The sequence below is a fragment of the Phaenicophaeus curvirostris genome, chromosome 3 (genome assembly GCF_032191515.1).
Source record: "Phaenicophaeus curvirostris isolate KB17595 chromosome 3, BPBGC_Pcur_1.0, whole genome shotgun sequence".
Lineage (NCBI taxonomy): Eukaryota > Metazoa > Chordata > Aves > Cuculiformes > Cuculidae > Phaenicophaeus > Phaenicophaeus curvirostris.
The window spans coordinates 7,506,866-7,523,974 of record NC_091394.1 but is presented as its reverse complement, the minus strand read 5'-3'; the positions used below and the strand labels follow the sequence as shown (position 1 = coordinate 7,523,974).

Genomic DNA, 17,109 nt, shown 5'->3' with positions numbered 1-17,109 from the left:
CCCCGCCCCTTTCCCGTGGCCCCGCCCCCTCTCCGCGGGGTCCCCGGGGCGGGGCGGCAGGCGGTGCCGGAAGCGGCCGGGGCGGCCATGGCGGCGGGGTATCCGTACAGGCCCGGCGGCGGCGGGGCCGCCCTGCCAGACCCTTCCTTCCTGTGGAACGTCTTCCAGAGGTGAGGCCGAGCCGCGTCGCCTGCCGCCCTAAGGGGGCTGTGGGGAGCCTGATCCCCTCGCTCGCCTTCCTCCTGCTCTCCTTCCCACCCCCGCTTACCCCTCTCTTGTCCTTCTCTCTCTCCTTCCCCTCCCACTTTCTTTCTCCCCCCTTCCTCTTTCTCTCTGTCTCTCTCTCTGTCTCTCTCTCCCCCTCTCCTTTCCCCCCTCCTCTCTCTCTCTCCTCTCCCCCCCTTCCTCTCTCTCCTCTCCCCCCCTTCCTCTCCCTCTCTCTCCCCCCTTTCCTCTCCCTCTCTCTCCCCCCTTTCCTCTCCCTCCTCTCCCCCTCCTTCCTCTCCCTCTCTCTCCTTTCTCCTCCCTTCCTCCCTCTCTCCTTTCCCCCCCTTTTTTCCCTCTTTTCCCCCTTCTCCCTTTCCTTTCCTCCCCCCTCCTTTCCCCACTCTTGCCCCCCCATCTTCCTCCCCCCTCTCCCCCTCCCTCCTTCTCCTTTCCCCGGCCTTTGAGAATCCAGAGAGGTTTGTAAAGTCTGGAGGGTCAACGTACAGAAAACATGGAAAAAGGGATCTGATCAATGTTTAATGGAAAACTTAAGGCTGTCAGCACGGGAAGGGCGTGGATGTGTTAGACTGAGTCCAGAGGAGGCCACGAGGGTGAGCCGCGGGCTGGAGCCCCTCCCCTAGGAGGGCAGGCTGAGAGAGTTGGGGCTGTTCCTTTCTCAGCCTGGAGAAGAGAAGGCTCCAGGGAGACCTTATAGCGACCTCCCAGTACCTGAAGTACAAGAAAGCTGGGGAGGGGCTCTGTATCAGGGAGTGCGATGACAGGGTGAGGGGTAGTGATTTAAGCTGGAAGAGGGGAGGTTTAGATTAGGCATTAGGAAGAAATTCTTTTCCTGTGAGGGTGGTGAGACACCAGCGCAAGTTGCCCAGAGGTCATGGATCCCCCATCCCTGGAGGTGTTCAAGGCCAGGCTGGATGAGGCTTTGAGCAACCTGATCTGGGGGGAGGGAGGTGTCCCTGCCCATGGCCAGGGGGGTTGGAACTGGGTGATCTTTAAGGTCACTTCTAACCCAAACCATTCTGTAATATTCGCTCAAGTACATGTGGAACAGGAACTTGCAAGGCAGGCAGCAGGCCCCTGTTAAAAGCATGCGCACTGTCAAGACCGTAGTAGTAACCCGGCTAAAGGAGCTCTTCACGTTTGTATCGTGTCAAGGGAGAAGTGTCAGAGGTTCTATCTTAACTCAAGCGACAGCAAGAAGAGGTTAAGCAGACAAACAGTAATACGTTCCTAAAACTGGCTAATATTTGCTTAGCAACTCAGGAGTGACTCAGGAATGTGGCAGCTTACTGACTCAGCTTTCCGTAAAATCACATCATCTGAGAACATGGAGGAAGCAGGGATGAAGCAGTTTCTTTTTTTAAAGGGTACAGAAAGAAACAGATCAACAGTCTGACGTCTGCACCAGGCAACCCGGTAGAAACCATTTAAAATCAGGTTGCTAATCAGGAGAGTTGCATGGGTTTTGTTGAAAGTATTGCTGTCTGGCAAACTACTGTGTGAGTCTTGAGTATGTTGGATAAGGGTTAGGTATGTGTCTGTCTAGAACAGATGCTACTGATATAATCTGTATGGTTTGCAGAGAGCCTTTCAACATATGTTAGCATTAAAGGCCTTCGAAGAAATCCATAGACACAGAATGAAAGGCAGAGTCCTTTAGCAGATAAATAACTGACTAAAAATAAGAGTACATGGTCATCTGCCACGCTGACAGATGGAGCTGTTCTGGGACCTTTGATGTGTTTAGGAGGAACTGGGGTAAAAGAGGGTGAACTGTCAGATGAAGGTTGCTTACAGTAACCAATTCCTGCAGTCAGTGAGGCCTATGAAGACTTGGAGACCACAATTCCTTGCAGTCCGGAATGACTGGATCATATCACCTGTCATGTCCAGGTCACGATCACCATATCACAGACAGAGTGTACCTCATGTCCGTGAAGAAGACCCACTTTAACTTTGCATCATTTTATATATAAAATGAATGGGGTCTAAGCTGACTGATGATGCTCAGGAGCAAGATAAGTAGGTCATCACACATTTTCATGAAAATATCAGTATAACATTTAGTAGGAGCTCATAAAAGGTAAGAAAAAATATTTTAAGTACTTAGAAAAGAAGTGGGAGAAGAAAAAAAGATACTGCCTTTATATTATAATACATATTATACGTATTATGTAATATGTTATGCGCACAACTTATGTTTGCAATATGAATGTTGTATGTGGGTTATATAATTTTTGAGATGAGGAAGGAATCTAACAATGAACTGAAAAGGTTTTGAAAAAGATGACGAGGACTGAAGGAAGAAAAACACCTTCTGCAGAGGAATCAGCTGAGCAGGACTCTGCTTTGAAATTGTAGTAACTAAGGGGAAATAAAACCTGTCAGCGTCAAGGAGAAGGTCCTTGTATTAAATAGAGGAAAGTCCCCACCAATCCTCCTTTATTTGAGCAGAAATCATCTAGTTTATTCAATTTGAGATAGAACTTCATTCTCTAGGACAGTAGACTGTGGAGGCTGAACAGAAACTGGCAACTACCTGTGCTTTTTCACTTTCTGAACCTTGAAAGGGAAGGGTGAAGCCCTGCAGTCGATTCTTTCAGTACTTTTAACTGCTTATATTAGTGGCTTTCTCTCCATTACTGAAAGAAACTGGGTCCTTAACCTGGGGCTTCAGTCTGGGAACCCAACAACTAACTACATTGACGTTAGGCATTTTATGGATTTGACCAGCATGCTGCTCTGCAGTTCTTTTAAAAATAAACACAAAAAAGTACTCTCCTGTGTGGATTTTACACAGACTGTTTTATTGTCAGTGTGTTTGTGTCTCTTCATTTATAAGTCAGTCTTGCGGTTTTCTTTGTAGCTTTTATCATGTTCCAGAATGTCTCACCAGTCTGAATGAAGCATTTAATTTGCAGTAACAGTGAATGGTTTACCAAGTAAAAGGCAGTTAGTGACTTTTCAGGAAAAGATTTCTCTTATCTGGTGAGTAAGAACCAGAATGTTGAAGTCTTCTGTAAGTGGCACCTGTTCATTTCAGCCATTTAAAGCTTACCACTTTTTTTTTCCTCCCTAGGGTTGATAAAGATAGGAGTGGAATAATATCTGATAACGAACTTCAGCAGGCATTATCCAATGGTAAGTCTTTAAATGAGCAGTGAGGTGCTTCATTCTATATGTGATTCTAAATTTCATGTGAGGCTTTCATGCCAGAATTCTTTGATTAGGAGCAGAGAGTGGAATGCTCCCACCACCGATTAATGCTATTTAATCTACAAGAAGAGCCTGAAGGGGTTGAAAAAAGTGGGTAATCCTGATTTTTATTTTATTGGTATTTGTGGGTTTGGTTTTTTTTTGCTGAGCCCACTCTTCTTGGGGTATTTTGATTTCAAGAGAAGTTCTCCGAGTTCGGTGCATATTAGTAATAATGCATCATAAACTGAGTACCTATTGTAAACATTAACGATTTGTACTCAGGGAATGAAGAATACACATCCCTTTATTTTTTCCAGCTCTGCTGCCTAAAAACCATTCTCTGGTTTAAATATGGGATGTAATAAACAGTGATTTATATATTCCTCACTCATCAAACCTTTGTTTTCTAACAAGGAAGGATCACTGTATACAGTGTATACTGCACAAAGATCAGATGCTTACAACCAACCTCTTCACTGCACATAAAATCTTTCTATACATTACAGTGCAGGAATTGAAGATGTTAATTTTTAATATTTTTTTTCCAAATGAGGCATGTTTTGGGTTTTTTCCCTAACAAAGAAGAAAGATCCTCTCTAGATCTAGTATTAAAGCTTTCTAGTAGTCTCTCAGTCCCCTGTCCTAATGTTTAAAGAGTAACTAAGGTTCAAATAAGTCATGGAAGCAAAATAAAAAACCAACAAATTTTTCCAGCAGCCTATTTTTACTTTCCTCTGGTGACTTAGGGTGGGTAGGGCTGTACTTTGTGGTTGTTTTTTTCCACTCAGAAATCTGAAAAAGTGCATATGGAAGCTATTTGTGCACCTTTGAGTTCATATCAAGTTCCCCTTCTCCCAAGGTTTAATTCCTTCATCCTTGTGCTTTGTGACTGAAAGTGGCTTAAACTGATGTTATGGGCTGCAATGCATATAAACTGAAAGGCTCCTTTTTGTGAGTAATCACCTGACTTAAAATAAATTTGGATTGGTCTCTTTGGTAAAAATGTGGTCTTTTGACTAGACTGGAGTTACTATAATATTAATTTAATAAAATATCTGATGGATTAAAAGAAATATACTGTAGCTGCTGCACCTGATCCATAACTAAAATACTGTTTTGAATAACAGCTTCAGCAAAAGCTAAGCTAAATTGATTAAGTCACTGTTTTCATTTACAATTAGTTCTGTTTATAACGGTTTGGGAATCTGGCTTTACCTGCCATTTTAAACTCTGTGGGTTTTAAATATCTTCTGATTGAAGTGTCATTACTGCCTATTACCATCTGAACTCTTTTCTTTCCTTATTTACAGTGTAGATTAGCAGTTTCAGTGCTTTGCAATTATGAAGAATCCCCAAGTGAATTCACTATTAGACAAAACGCTTGCAGAACTGTAAGCTTCCTTCATTCTGAGAGATTCTGCATCTTTACAGCAACGTCACTAACAATTTATTATTTATTCTTCTTAAAATATATACTCTAATGGATAGTTGAGTAGCTGTTATGGGCTAACATCTAACATGAGCTAAAAGAATGTTATGTGTTTATTTCTAAAAACATTAGTTTATTTCTATTTAAATAAAACATTAGAGTTTTTACGTAAAATAAACATTAGTTTATTTACATAAATTTTACATTATTTACATTATTTTACAAATTTACATTATTTTACAAAATAAACATTAGTTTATTTTACATTAGTTTTTAAACATTAGTTCATTTTACATTATTTTAGCTTAGCTTATTATTTTATGTTTTATAAAAAATTAGTTTTTATTTATTTTATATCAAACATTTGTTTATTTCCATTTTCTATTAGTTTTATTTCTAAAACCTTAAAAAAAGTCTGCATAGTTCTCATTCAGATTCCAAGTTCAATGTGATTTTTACATTCAGCTTTTCAACACATTTACACAGATAACAGTCTGCTTACCTAGGAGAGGCTGATCATCACTTCATACAGTTGTTTGCACAATGAACTCCTGTGCTTCCTTGTTTTGTTTTGTTTTGTTTTGATTTTCTGTGCTGCCACAGAAAGTTAAGGGTCTAGTCAGGGGAGGGGAACAGGCTTTTACTGTTTATTGGAACTGGCTGAAATCAGTACAGTTCTTCACCGCTGGAGTTGCTCTGGTTTCAATATATAGTGCCTGTATGAGTCTCTTGAAATTTCAGCATGAAATAAGATAAATTGCAAACTGTGTTTTCCCTTTTTCCTCTATTCTGTGCAGAGTTAAATGCCGGCACTCTGTTAATAATTAAATTCTTTTTTTTATTTTTGTCAGGAGACATACAACTCTAAGGTACTGATGTTCTCTGTTTAAAATACTGCTTAAGCATCTTCAGAGCCATTTTGACTCTCTTGTGTCAGCTTATGTTTCTCCTTATGTGCAAACTGTCACCGTCTGCCTGCAGCTTGAGGTTTTAAGGCAGTAGGAAAGCTGTAGCCTTACCCTGATACAGCAGATACACGCGCTGTAGATTTGCACTGATACAGTTTCCCTTCCCTGGGAGTAACTCAGCACTGGTCTAAGCCCTAATTACTCCACTGCAGCCTGATCCAGCACAGCAGCCTTGCCTTCACAAAGCCTGCTTAGTTAGCTAACTGCGTCACTGCAAATGCCTCTAGAGTACCTTTAGAGTCTTACCGGTTCCCTTGTGGTCCCTGCACTCAACCGCAGTTAATTTAATTCTTGGTCTTCCTAGTTCCTTCATAGGCTCTAGAGAGCTGATGGGGAAATTCTAGATGAGGCACAGTATTTCTTTTAATTTAAAGCTTAATGCATCCTGGCACTGTGGAATGCTCCCGGCCAAGTGAAAACAATCCCAAAGTGACCAGCCTCTAAATATTCACAGAAGTGCAAAGCTCCTCTTCAGGCGACGACTGCTCAGGCAGCAACACTATTGGTCTGAAAATACTAATTTAAACTAACACTTAATTGTTTTAGCATTGTAGGTGGGGGTTATACTAAACTGAACTCTAAACTGCACTAGGTGGTTATGCCGTTAGGAACCTCTTCTTTTCATTCATCAGAAACTGAGTGCCCTGGAGTCATCCACCTGTCTAACAGGAAATAAGCAGATGGATTTTTATTGAGGAAAGATATGAGACCTTGTTTGAGTTACAACTCGAAACTCTTCAGCTCCCATCAGCAGAAAAAGTGGGACTTCAGTTTTTGATCTTCCCTTTAATCCAATACCTCCTGACTACCTGCAACGGAAACGATCCTTTCTAGCTCTTTCGAGGCTTGGGTTTTTTTGGTGCAGCCCAGAAAATGTTGGTTTCTGTGTAGTGTCTGTAAAGCTTTGGTCTGAAGAAATCTCTGAATGTTCTCTCTGAATGGTCAAGAACATAACCTCTTCAAAGCAGCCTTAACCTAGTAGCTCCATGCCATCTAGCTCTGAATTCACTGTTTTAAGGTTTTATCTGATTTTTTTTGGTTGATTTGTTGGCTTGATAGCATTTTTTTTAATCAAAACAGAACATTGAGGAACTAAGTAATTCTTTCTGTTTCAGGCACGTGGACTCCATTTAATCCAGCAACAGTCAGGTCCATTCTTGGTGAGTGTCGTTGTGTGATGTACAGTAGCCAAGATGCTGTTGTGTGATCTGTTTGGATGACTGAGAATGCGATCAGTTGCTGCACTGCTTTTTTTTCCCCCCTCTACACAGCCCAGGAGTAGCAAGTTAAACTCAAATATTTTCCCTTTTGAATAATACAGGACTGCCCTTTGCATGCACGTGCATGTGGTTATCGAAATAGCCTGAAAAGTTATTGAAGAGACAGTAAATGTAGTTCAGGCGTGGAGAAATTGTCAGCCTAAATATTCTAAAAAGATATATAGCTTTTTTTTTCACAACTTGCTTTTCCTGTCTTGCCTTTTGATACAATATGATAAAGGAAGACCAAACAGAAGCTTTAAATGTTTTAATTCTTTAGTATCCCGAAGTAATTGCCAGGAGAGTGGAAGATGATAGTTCGGAGAACACCAGGATAAAAATTCAAACACAAATAATCTCTCCTATCATACAGTTCATAAATCCGAGGACTAAATATTTTGCTTTGTTTTTAGTAAGCGTTTATCACCAGCCTGAGCTCTGTTAGTGTGGGACGTGCTGTTTGCAGAGGTGACTATCAGGAAGTCAGATGCAGATGAATATCCCAGCACTTTGTGCAGCCAATGTCTTAGACTTTTTCACGTGTCCTTAGAAAAGAGCACTCCCCACCCGTGCCCTTTTTGTCACTTGATGTTCAATCAGGCCTTAAATGTTTTCAAACTGGAGGTGAAAACCGAGGAAAAAGAAACATGTGATTCATTCTGGTCCTATTTTATCTTGCTTTATGTTTTCCTCCTTCAGTGGATGACTACTTGCTTTTTTTGGTAGAACTTTCCAAAATATTCCCTGTATTAGCAGCTTCTTTTCTGTCTTTAGTACTTTCCACAAACCGCTCTTGCTGCCTTCTTAAAGAACTAGTAGATCTTACTGAGGAGTGGTATGATTAAGGTTTTATGCGTGTTTCTTATTTTTTGATTCCAGGCATGTTTGACAGAGAAAACAAAGGTGGTGTGAACTTCAATGAATTCACAGGCGTCTGGAAGTACATCTCTGACTGGCAGAACGTCTTCCGAACGTATGACAGAGACAATTCTGGAATGATTGATAAAAACGAACTAAAGCAAGCGCTAACAGGTTTTGGTAATTCATTTGTAATTACAGTTTTTATGACTGGGTTGTGCCATTGATGAGCTCCTTGCACTTAGGGCTGCAATGTTCTCATAAATGTGACTGAAAATGAAGCAGGTGAAATGCAGTTATCCTTTCAGGCCTAAGGTAACTTTTAAAGATGCCCATGCCACAGGCTCGCCTTTTTAAGCTATTTTCTTTTATGAAAAAAAAATAAAAATAAGAAACTGCATGTGTCAGTGCACTTGGGGAGTGTTTTCTGTCTCCCGTTTGCTGCTTGGGGAGCATCACCAATACCTCAGGGAATGTCTGAACGTACACAGGTATTTGGTACAGCTTCCTGCTTTTTAAAGGAACCCAGCTGGCTCTGCTACAGTCACATTCTGATGGCAAAAATCTTTCATCACTTATAAAACCTTGCGCTGCAGCCCTAAACTGTTCCCTCAATCAGCTGGTCACTTCCATTATTAATTATGTTTACAGTGACTCTGTCTATAATTATTATTAAGCGTGCTGCTTTTAATACATGCATGTAACACCTTTGCTGTGCAGTGGAGATATTTGGCTGAAAAAGTGTCTTGTGACTCCTACTGTTTCCTGGTTTTGTGACACACGCCTACTAAACAGCCCAGTTCTTTTAACAGGGCTGCAGTAATTGAAACCTTCTAAAGCATTTCTCTTTTTCCAAGGTTACCGACTGTCTGATCAATTCTATGATATCCTTATTCGGAAATTTGACAGACAAGGAAGAGGACAAGTTGCTTTTGATGACTTTATTCAGTGCTGTGTTGTTTTACAGGTAAGAAAGGAGATGGACTTTAATGCCAATGTGGAAAAAAATCACGTTACGGTTCTTATGGCTCTTAATATAACTGTAATATTAGATCTAGAACTTGCTTATAAATCATTTGGATAAAGTATAGATGAGCTGCTAGAATCATCTTCACTTATTGGTCTTCCCTTGTTATCCATTCATATTTAAAGTAAATTTGATAGAATTTCCTTGACCTGTTAAGTATTTCTTTTTATGGAGCAAAAAAAACATAGAATAGTCTCAGTGTTTTAAAACACTGGTATTTCCTTTAGCTTAATACACGCTTCTGTGGGGTCTTGGGTGTGTTTAAAACTTGGTGCCCATAACTGTCTCTTGTAATCTGAATTGTTATATTTTTGTATATCTCTCTGTTTAATGCTCTGACTAAAAGGAATTTGACCTAGAAGCTGAATTATTCAGTCTTTTGTCACTGCTGTTCCTGCAGGTGTAATAGTAGTAAAAGATATTTAAAAGAGGAAAAGAAACAAAACCAAAAAACCTTTCTGCAATAGAAATGCATGTGTGAATATATACTTATACACAGAGAGAGAGAGAGAACTGTAGTTTTGCAGCTGTATTCCTTTGTTTAGAAAATACTGGATGATTCCTCACCTCAGCCCTTAAGGTTTCTCTAAGCAACTCTGATTTTTCTGAACTGTGGGACTTTAGGGAAACGTTGGGAAACTGTAGCAGTGAACAAGCTGAGGGTGAGTAGGATAGGAAGAGTCTTTCTCTTCTGACACTGGCCAGCAAGGCAACAGCATCTTAAGCTATCTTGGGATCCCCTAGATGAAGAGACAGGGAGTGCCCTGTAGCAGCAGTATCTTTGTTACTTGCAGGCAGGTGGTTTGTTGTTCTTATTGATGACTGGCTGCAGTTTTAAGAATCAGATCTGCTCCCCAGCACAGGCATGAGACACACACAGGATTGTAAAGTGTCCACAGAGGGAATGAACAGTAGGTGTTCATAAAGCTACAGAAACCTAAGTGGCGAGGGGAATACATCCCAGTCAGAACTTTCCCGATGCACAAAAACGTGTGGGTTTTTGTCCCCTTTTCAGAGACTGACTGATGTGTTCCGCCGATACGACACTGACCAGGACGGCTGGATTCAGGTGTCCTATGAGCAATATCTTTCCATGGTCTTCAGCATCGTATGACACTGATAACTAGGAATTGCACACTGGCATCACCCAGGCTGGAGTTGCCAAATCATCCTGTACTGAATAAGATTATTGATGTATTATAATGCATATAACGTCATGTTCTTAAATTTTGTATGTTGGTCGTCACCTTCAGAATCTGTACTTGAGTTGGGTTTTATTTTTTATCACTGTACAACGTGACCATATCTGCTTACTCTGTAGTACAGAAAGCACAGCAGCTCGAGTTAACTGGTGCAATGTCAAATCTAACCTTGTTCCACATATCCTGCATGGGGGGAGAGTGACTCCTTAGAAATGCCAAATTAAAATAATGCTTGTTAGTTTGTAAAAGAGTTGAAAGTCAGAAGTTGCACAACATGTTTTGCATGTGCCTTACTTTTATAAGAGTTTAATGTATTAATTTTTAATACAGAGTTTAAAATTAAGTAAAAATATTAGATCAACTTTTACAGTCTACTTCACTTTTGTACAGCTCTTTTTAGAAGGGGGGTGATTTCTGTATTCTCGTTTTTTATGGTTCAGGGGGTTTTCCTCCTTAACAGCGAGAGCCTTTTTTTCCTTGCCCCAACATTTTATCTTCTAGCTGCCTCCTTTTAGGGTATCGCACAGTGGAAAATCTGAAGCAAAAAAAGTAATGACCAAGGGCTGTTGCGCAGCATCTCCTGCAGCCACTTTGGAGATGCAGTTTGGAGGAAGCAAAGAGAAGTTAACAAGTTCTCTTAGACTGCTCTACGAAAATCTTACACTGGCACTATCGAGAGCACTTAAAAATACTCAACAACACCATGACTTGCCTGTAACTGCTGCTCTTCAGGATATTTTTACAGGCAAGAGCTTTTAGCTTTTATCCAAAGGCTTTTTCTGAAGCTAGCAGTACCAATTTATTCCTAAGCCCTCTCCCCTCCCCCAGCTCCCAGCATGCAGGCAAACCCCACCTCCTGCCCTCTTGTTTCCGATTTCATAATTACACACATAGTTACATGTAAATTGATGCTGTCAGGGTAATCAAGCAGGTACCCCGAGATGATGCAGAGGAAGTTTGGATCCACACATGGAAAGAGAACCTGCCTGAACAGAAGTTAATGTTATAGCGTTATTCCCAAGTGTCTCAAACCAGTTGCAGAGGTGACAGCTACAGACCAAACATCCGTCACACCTGGGAGTGCCAAGGGGCAGACCCCAGGCCAATATCCATACAAAAACTGCACACTGATGCTCTTCATTTCCAAAGATAGGAAATTCTCTTTTTTTCCTTTCTTCTTTATGAAGAAAAAAAGTAAAAAGAGAATTAAGGAGAAAGCAATGATGCAGCTGAAACTGGCTCCACCAAGTGATTGAAAGAAACTAACACCATACTGCGGGAAGTAATTGCACAGAAGAGGTAAGGCAGGCTCGCAGTGCATATTACAAGATAACATCAGATTAGAAAAAAATCCCTATGTGTTAATGCTTGTTTATAAGAACCAACAATCATATCAGGAAGTTCACTGGTAAGACGTGAAAAGTGAAACAGAGAAGTGAAGGGCATTTAGAGTATTTACAAGACTCCAAATGCTATCTACAGCTCAGGAAACCTTTAGTAAATCAATGCTAAAAGGATTTCCTCTCTTAACTTGGTCACTACTCCAACCCCCTTTCAAAATGCCAGCACCGTTTACCTAGTGCAGGACCCAACGGCAAGCAGGGACAGGAACTGTTCACTAGAATGAAAAATAAGAAGGGTATTTGTATGTGGAAAGAGCATCTCATTTGGGCAGAGATGACCCAGCAGCCGGACGCCACCAGGATACACATTAGGACAATAAAATCCCAAAAGGGATTGAGAAATGGCAAAAAAAAGCTCTCCACAACAACCTCAGACAAAATGGTCTTAACTTGAACTGAGAGAGTTGTAGCAGTAACATTTTGTAGCAACGTTTTTTACTAGAGTTTCAGTATTTTAGATATGCTGCACTTTCAGTGTTACAAAACCCCTATGGTAGTAACATTCAAGTAACTTCTCATAATTTTTAAAAGTTGATTAAAACTGATCAGTCCCGCAGAGTTTTAAATCAAAATTCTGGCAGGCACCTGTGGTAGAAAATAGTATCTTTTCCCTTGAAGCAAGATGGTCTGCTGTGTAATTCAGTGGATTAAAGTATAAGGCACAGCTACTCCGACTATGCCCTTAGAAACTACTGAAACAGAAGTAGTAAACAGGAATGAAAAAGGAGAGTGGATCTTCTCTGATGGACAAGCAAAACAATTACAGAAGGAGAATTTTAGGGAATCAAGTTTATATGCCTTGTAATAAATTGCTCTGTTGCCTTTTTGTTAAAAAGGCTATTTTACTGAACACAAAAAGATATTATGGCAGTTCATGAAGAGTAACCCTTGTTTAGCACAAGTATTTAATGCACAGAGGCAGAGAAATATTTCAGGCATGGCTAAGAAGAAAAATGATAGTCCACAATTCAGCAGTGAAAAGGAAAACAGACACTGGGGAGTAAACTGTCTCACTTTACTTCTTTTCTCTAGCTCCATGTAAGCAGGATTTGATTATATAAAGTAGACGTCTAAAGCCAGGCATTTATGAAAATGTGCCTCAGAAGTGTGGAGAAAAGAGAACATAAGAACAGATCACTTACTTACATCATAAACTGGTCAGTATTTCTGATTAGCTGATTGCCTTATAGGTTCTCCTATTTCACTGGAAGCTTTTGCCAGTAGAAAGAAGCAAGAATTTTTATTTTAGTATGGATCAATCAATCAAATGAGATTTTGAATTCAATTTGTAACCACTTCATTCAACAACATAATAACAGAATCTGCATATATTTCACACATCTCTCTTCACTCTGCAAAAATGAAAGCAAGTGATGTGTCCCATTACATGCCAGTTCCCTAGAACAGATTAATTTTTCCTCATACAGCATCACGTTAAAAGGGAGAATACATTTGCTGTGACATTCTCCTTTCTTGGTCTGAACAGAATTGTAGTGTATCAATTTCTAAAAACATGCCAATTATAAAGCCTTAAAAATTAACTGAACTGGCCTTACATTTGTTGCATTTTCATGCAATGGACCTGTATTTTCAGTGAATATTCTTCCCAAGCAGATAACATAAAAGTAAATCTTTTCTTCTGAGTTGGGAAGGGAGTTAAAAGCTTTTTGCTGACTGAATAAAATTAACATATTTCCAAAAAGTAACAAAAGACTTCTTTTCTGTAATATCCTAAGATATAACAAATACATTTTAAAAAGTCTAAACAAAATAGTACGTTCACCTTCATTATGTGCAGGTTTGTGGTCCAGCTACACTTCACATGGTAAAAAATTAAACCCTACCTCTCCTCCCCCTCCCAAAACCAAAGACAGAATTAAATGCAGTCTCTTTCCTGAAAGCCAAGAGATGGAGATTCTTGAATCTGTTCCTGTGTTTCAAGTTCAGCTGTTGTTGCTCCTTAATCTTTTCCTCTAGTTTCTACTAGCACATTGACTAATGTCTGAATATTTAGTTCTAGAAAAGGGAGATAAAAACATTTAAAGTTACTTCTGTTTCATGTTACTTCACATTATACAGCAGAGAGAATGTTAAAAAGAAAGTTTTACTATTAACTAGCTACCTAGTAATTCATTAATTCTAGCACCATGAGCATAGTTTGCATTTGCCTCAGACCCGATGACAGCTATACAGTAGCATGTGCCCACCTCCCTTTAAATTCCTCTTAAAATCTATTTCCAAATCAGATTCTTTTATTTTTAATAGAACATCGTTGTTTTTAACATTAATAAATATTTCTACAATAACTGCAAATAATTTCATAGAATCATAGAATAACCAGGTTGGAAGAGACCCACTGGATCATTGAGTCCAACCATTCCTATCAAACACTAAACCATGTCCCTTAGCACCTAACATAACACGTTAGGTAAGAAACCAGCTCTTTGCTAACGTTTCTGTTATCTCAGTGAGTTTGATGCATTTGGAGTCTTTTCGTGTATCACAATGCCATCCAAGTTTGATTCCGCATGCATTCCAGTATTTTTTTTTCTTTCTGTCAATGAATTCCCTTGCCATGGTTGCCACCCAAACAGTACAAACTGATCAGAACATAAGATGCTGGGTAGCAAGATGACCTAGAACAAGCCTTTCAATTCAGGAAATTTTTGAGCTATAAAATTTCCTCCCTCTCACAGGTCTATCTAGTTGCCAACAGGCAAAGTGCCCTCAGAGAGGCAGTTAACCTCAGAGAGACATTCTTCACCTGATACAAGGGTTGAGCAAAATGAACTCAACTCCTCTGAAGGGAGCATCCCACCTCTGCAACACACAATCCCCACTTATATTAAAAACTGTGTTGATGTAACTCATTTTACCTGAGAATTAGTCACAATCTTACTTTGAACTTCTGGATAATATGGAGCCAGCTGTTTGAGCATCCTGGTCGTTGTAGGTGTGTCTTTTCCTCATAATCTGTTCAAAATGTTGGGATTAAAACCAACAGCATCTTCATCAAACATTTTATCTGAGCTTCTGAACCTCTGGTAATCTCTGTACGAAACGCTGCCAGGAAATGAGTACTGATGTGAACTCCAATCGTTCTTGTAGCCTGACTTCTGATGCCCAAATCCTTGACACTTAGATTCCTGGTTCCACCTAGGCTCCTGGTTCCACCTAGGCTCTTGGTTCCACTTGGAGTCCTCGTTCCACCTAGAGTCCTTGTTCCACCTAGAGTCCTCATTGCAACTAGAGTCTTCATTCCACCTAAAGTCTTTGTTCCACCTAGGCTCCTCATTGTAACCAGAGTCCTTGTTCCACCTAGAGTCTTTGTTCCACCTAGGCTCCTCATTGTAACCAGAGTCCTCATTCCACCTATGCTCTCGGTTCCACTTGGAGTCCTCGTTCCACTTAGGCTCTCGGTTCCACTTGGAGTCCTCGTTCCACCTAGAGTCCTCGTTCCACCTAGAGTCCTCGTTCCACCTAGAGTCCTCGTTCCACCTAGAGTCCTCGTTCCACCTAGAGTCCTCGTTCCACCTAGAGTCCTCGTTCCACCTAGAGTCCTCGTTCCACCTAGAGTCCTCGTTCCACCTAGTCTCCTCATTGCAACTAGAGTCCTTGTTACACCTAGAGTCTTCGTTCCACCTAGGCTCCTCATTCCACCTGCAGCCACTTCCTCCCAAAGCAGCAGAATTTGCAGAAGATGTACAAGTACTCACAGATTCATTATTCTTGTAAGAGGAATAGCTTTGCAAAGGATACTTCGTGGAATATCTTCCAGATGAACTATATGAGGCAGAAGAACTGGGACAGGGTAATCCTTGATCACTTATACTCCTTGTATTTGTACAAGTTTGTTGATTCTTCACATTTGTACTTTCCCTGCCGTACGAGATTCTGTTACCAGGGAGCTCACTTCCTTGCACATCGCTGGACACATATTCTGCTGAGTACTCAGTCACTGGATTAGTCTCGCAGGAAGTCGCTTCACCAGCTGAATTACTGCCAGAAGCAGACTGGCTAAACCGTCTCAGCCATTCACTGATACAACTGGCAGGACTTCCAGTCTTAAGAGCAAAAGAGTCCCTGAGTGCAGACATCATTGCAAAGTCATTGGATCTCAGTCCATAGGAAGATGATCCGTCATCTGTTTGGTTACTGTATGAGGTAGCGGAAGCAACAGAAGCATCTGCAGAACGCTCTTCATACTGAGGGAAATAACCTTGATTCCAGTTAGGATTTCCTGAATAAAGAAATAAATAAGTGGCACTAAAAGTTAGCAAAATATTAAAAGAGCAACTGCAAACGCAATTACTTCGAGGTTTTACGAAGTCACCTTCTCCTGTCTTTGTGCCCTACTCGAGTCCAGCATCTTTTCACCCCAAATCCTCAAGTTAAATAGATTAGGAAAGGTTACTGCTTGCATTCCCAATAACCTTTACTGCTGCAGTACTGTTTAGAGAGAGAGAAGTGTTCTCAGACAGTCAACGCTGAAGTCATTAACGCTTCAGGAAACAATCCTGAACTGACTTGGAGGGCAAAGACTCTAGCAGAGTCAATAGCAGCTGGCAATAATAGTAAATTTTTGCAAACTGTGCAAGTTTAAGAGCAGACTTAAACAAGCAGAACAAAATAATTAAGTTACCTTTGGACTTTCCATATGGCATATAGTGTTTTGGGATGCTTTTCCTTCCTGGAATTTCATCATGAGATATTGACATCAGTGGCCTCAGACTGTTAGTATAATTAACCTAGGTAAAGCAAAAGGTCAAAAATGTTTGGTTTTAAACTTAAATCTTGAGCATTCTAAAACAAAAAATAGCTGGCAAATTCCCCATAGAAAGCCAGGAGAGGACAATTTTAGGTGACAGCAAACTCTATATGAAGAATGTATTGTTCACCGTTAGCACATTAAACCACAGTTTTTGAAAGTACTACTTGGAAAAGGTATGTGTCCAGAGAACAGAATTAAGTGTCTAGGGAAGACAATGTCACCTGTTTCAGATTTCTTTTCTTTATTGCCCCACATTCATTAACATCCCGTGGTGGCTAAAATATAAAACTGGTACATATGCAAATCCTGTCTCTAGCTGGGGAACACAGAAGGGAATGAGCTCAGATTAAGCTATGGTAATAATTTTTAACTAGCTCATGAGAACTGTACTATATCCAAATGCATGACACTTTTGAAAACATAGCTCTTAAAAAAAGTGGTGGTGGCATTTACACAAAGATATTTACCATAGCTCAGCTGATATGGAATTTGTTATTAATGCCCAAGAAGCCAGCCTGAAATATCTTGCAGAAAAACACATCCTGAATTTTGTGAACGAGTACCTGCCAGAGGTGTACCTTCTATTTCTGTACAGATTCGGGTCCTTCCTCAGACCCTTTTAACTACAGGTATTCAATTTTTATGCAAAGAAGCTATGGAAATTTGTTAGGACCAACAAAAAGACAGCAACATCTTGCCTACCTTAGCCTTAATAGATTATAGCTCTTAAGTGGGAGCAAAGCTGCAAGTCACCAGAAAGAAAGGCTTA

At 40.4% G+C, this 17,109-nt stretch overlaps 2 protein-coding genes across 8 annotated transcripts in view; one reads left to right on the top strand and one right to left on the bottom strand.

The window, feature by feature from the left end:
* The first annotated feature begins 48 nt into the window (after positions 1–48).
* PDCD6 (programmed cell death 6) lies at positions 49–10,527 on the top strand. 2 transcript variants are annotated; one of them, XM_069853334.1, is made up of 6 exons: positions 49–170; positions 3,305–3,366; positions 6,936–6,980; positions 7,959–8,111; positions 8,795–8,904; positions 9,980–10,527. In XM_069853334.1, exons 1-6 carry the CDS (start codon positions 88–90, stop codon positions 10,076–10,078), a joined length of 552 nt encoding a protein of 183 aa, XP_069709435.1. In that variant the 5' UTR covers positions 49–87; the 3' UTR covers positions 10,079–10,527. The 2 variants fall into 2 exon arrangements, with proteins under 2 accessions (XP_069709435.1, XP_069709434.1); XM_069853333.1 differs by having other exon boundaries at positions 7,959–8,117.
* LOC138718773 (uncharacterized protein DDB_G0283357-like) overlaps positions 8,794–17,109 on the bottom strand; it is a 29,014-nt gene continuing 20,698 nt past the window's right edge. For 3 of the 6 annotated variants that reach the window (XM_069853327.1, XM_069853329.1, XM_069853332.1), the window contains 3 exons: positions 16,212–16,317; positions 14,446–15,809; positions 12,564–13,585 (listed from right to left, as the gene is read on the bottom strand). In XM_069853327.1, coding sequence (XP_069709428.1) covers positions 14,536–15,809; positions 16,212–16,317 — 1,380 coding nt within the window. In that variant the 3' untranslated portion in view covers positions 12,564–13,585; positions 14,446–14,535. Of the gene's footprint in view, positions 10,702–11,064; positions 11,153–11,742; positions 11,785–12,563; positions 13,586–14,445; positions 15,810–16,211; positions 16,318–17,109 lie in introns of those variants that run through there. The other 3 variants (XM_069853328.1, XM_069853330.1, XM_069853331.1) reach the window with 3 other exon arrangements.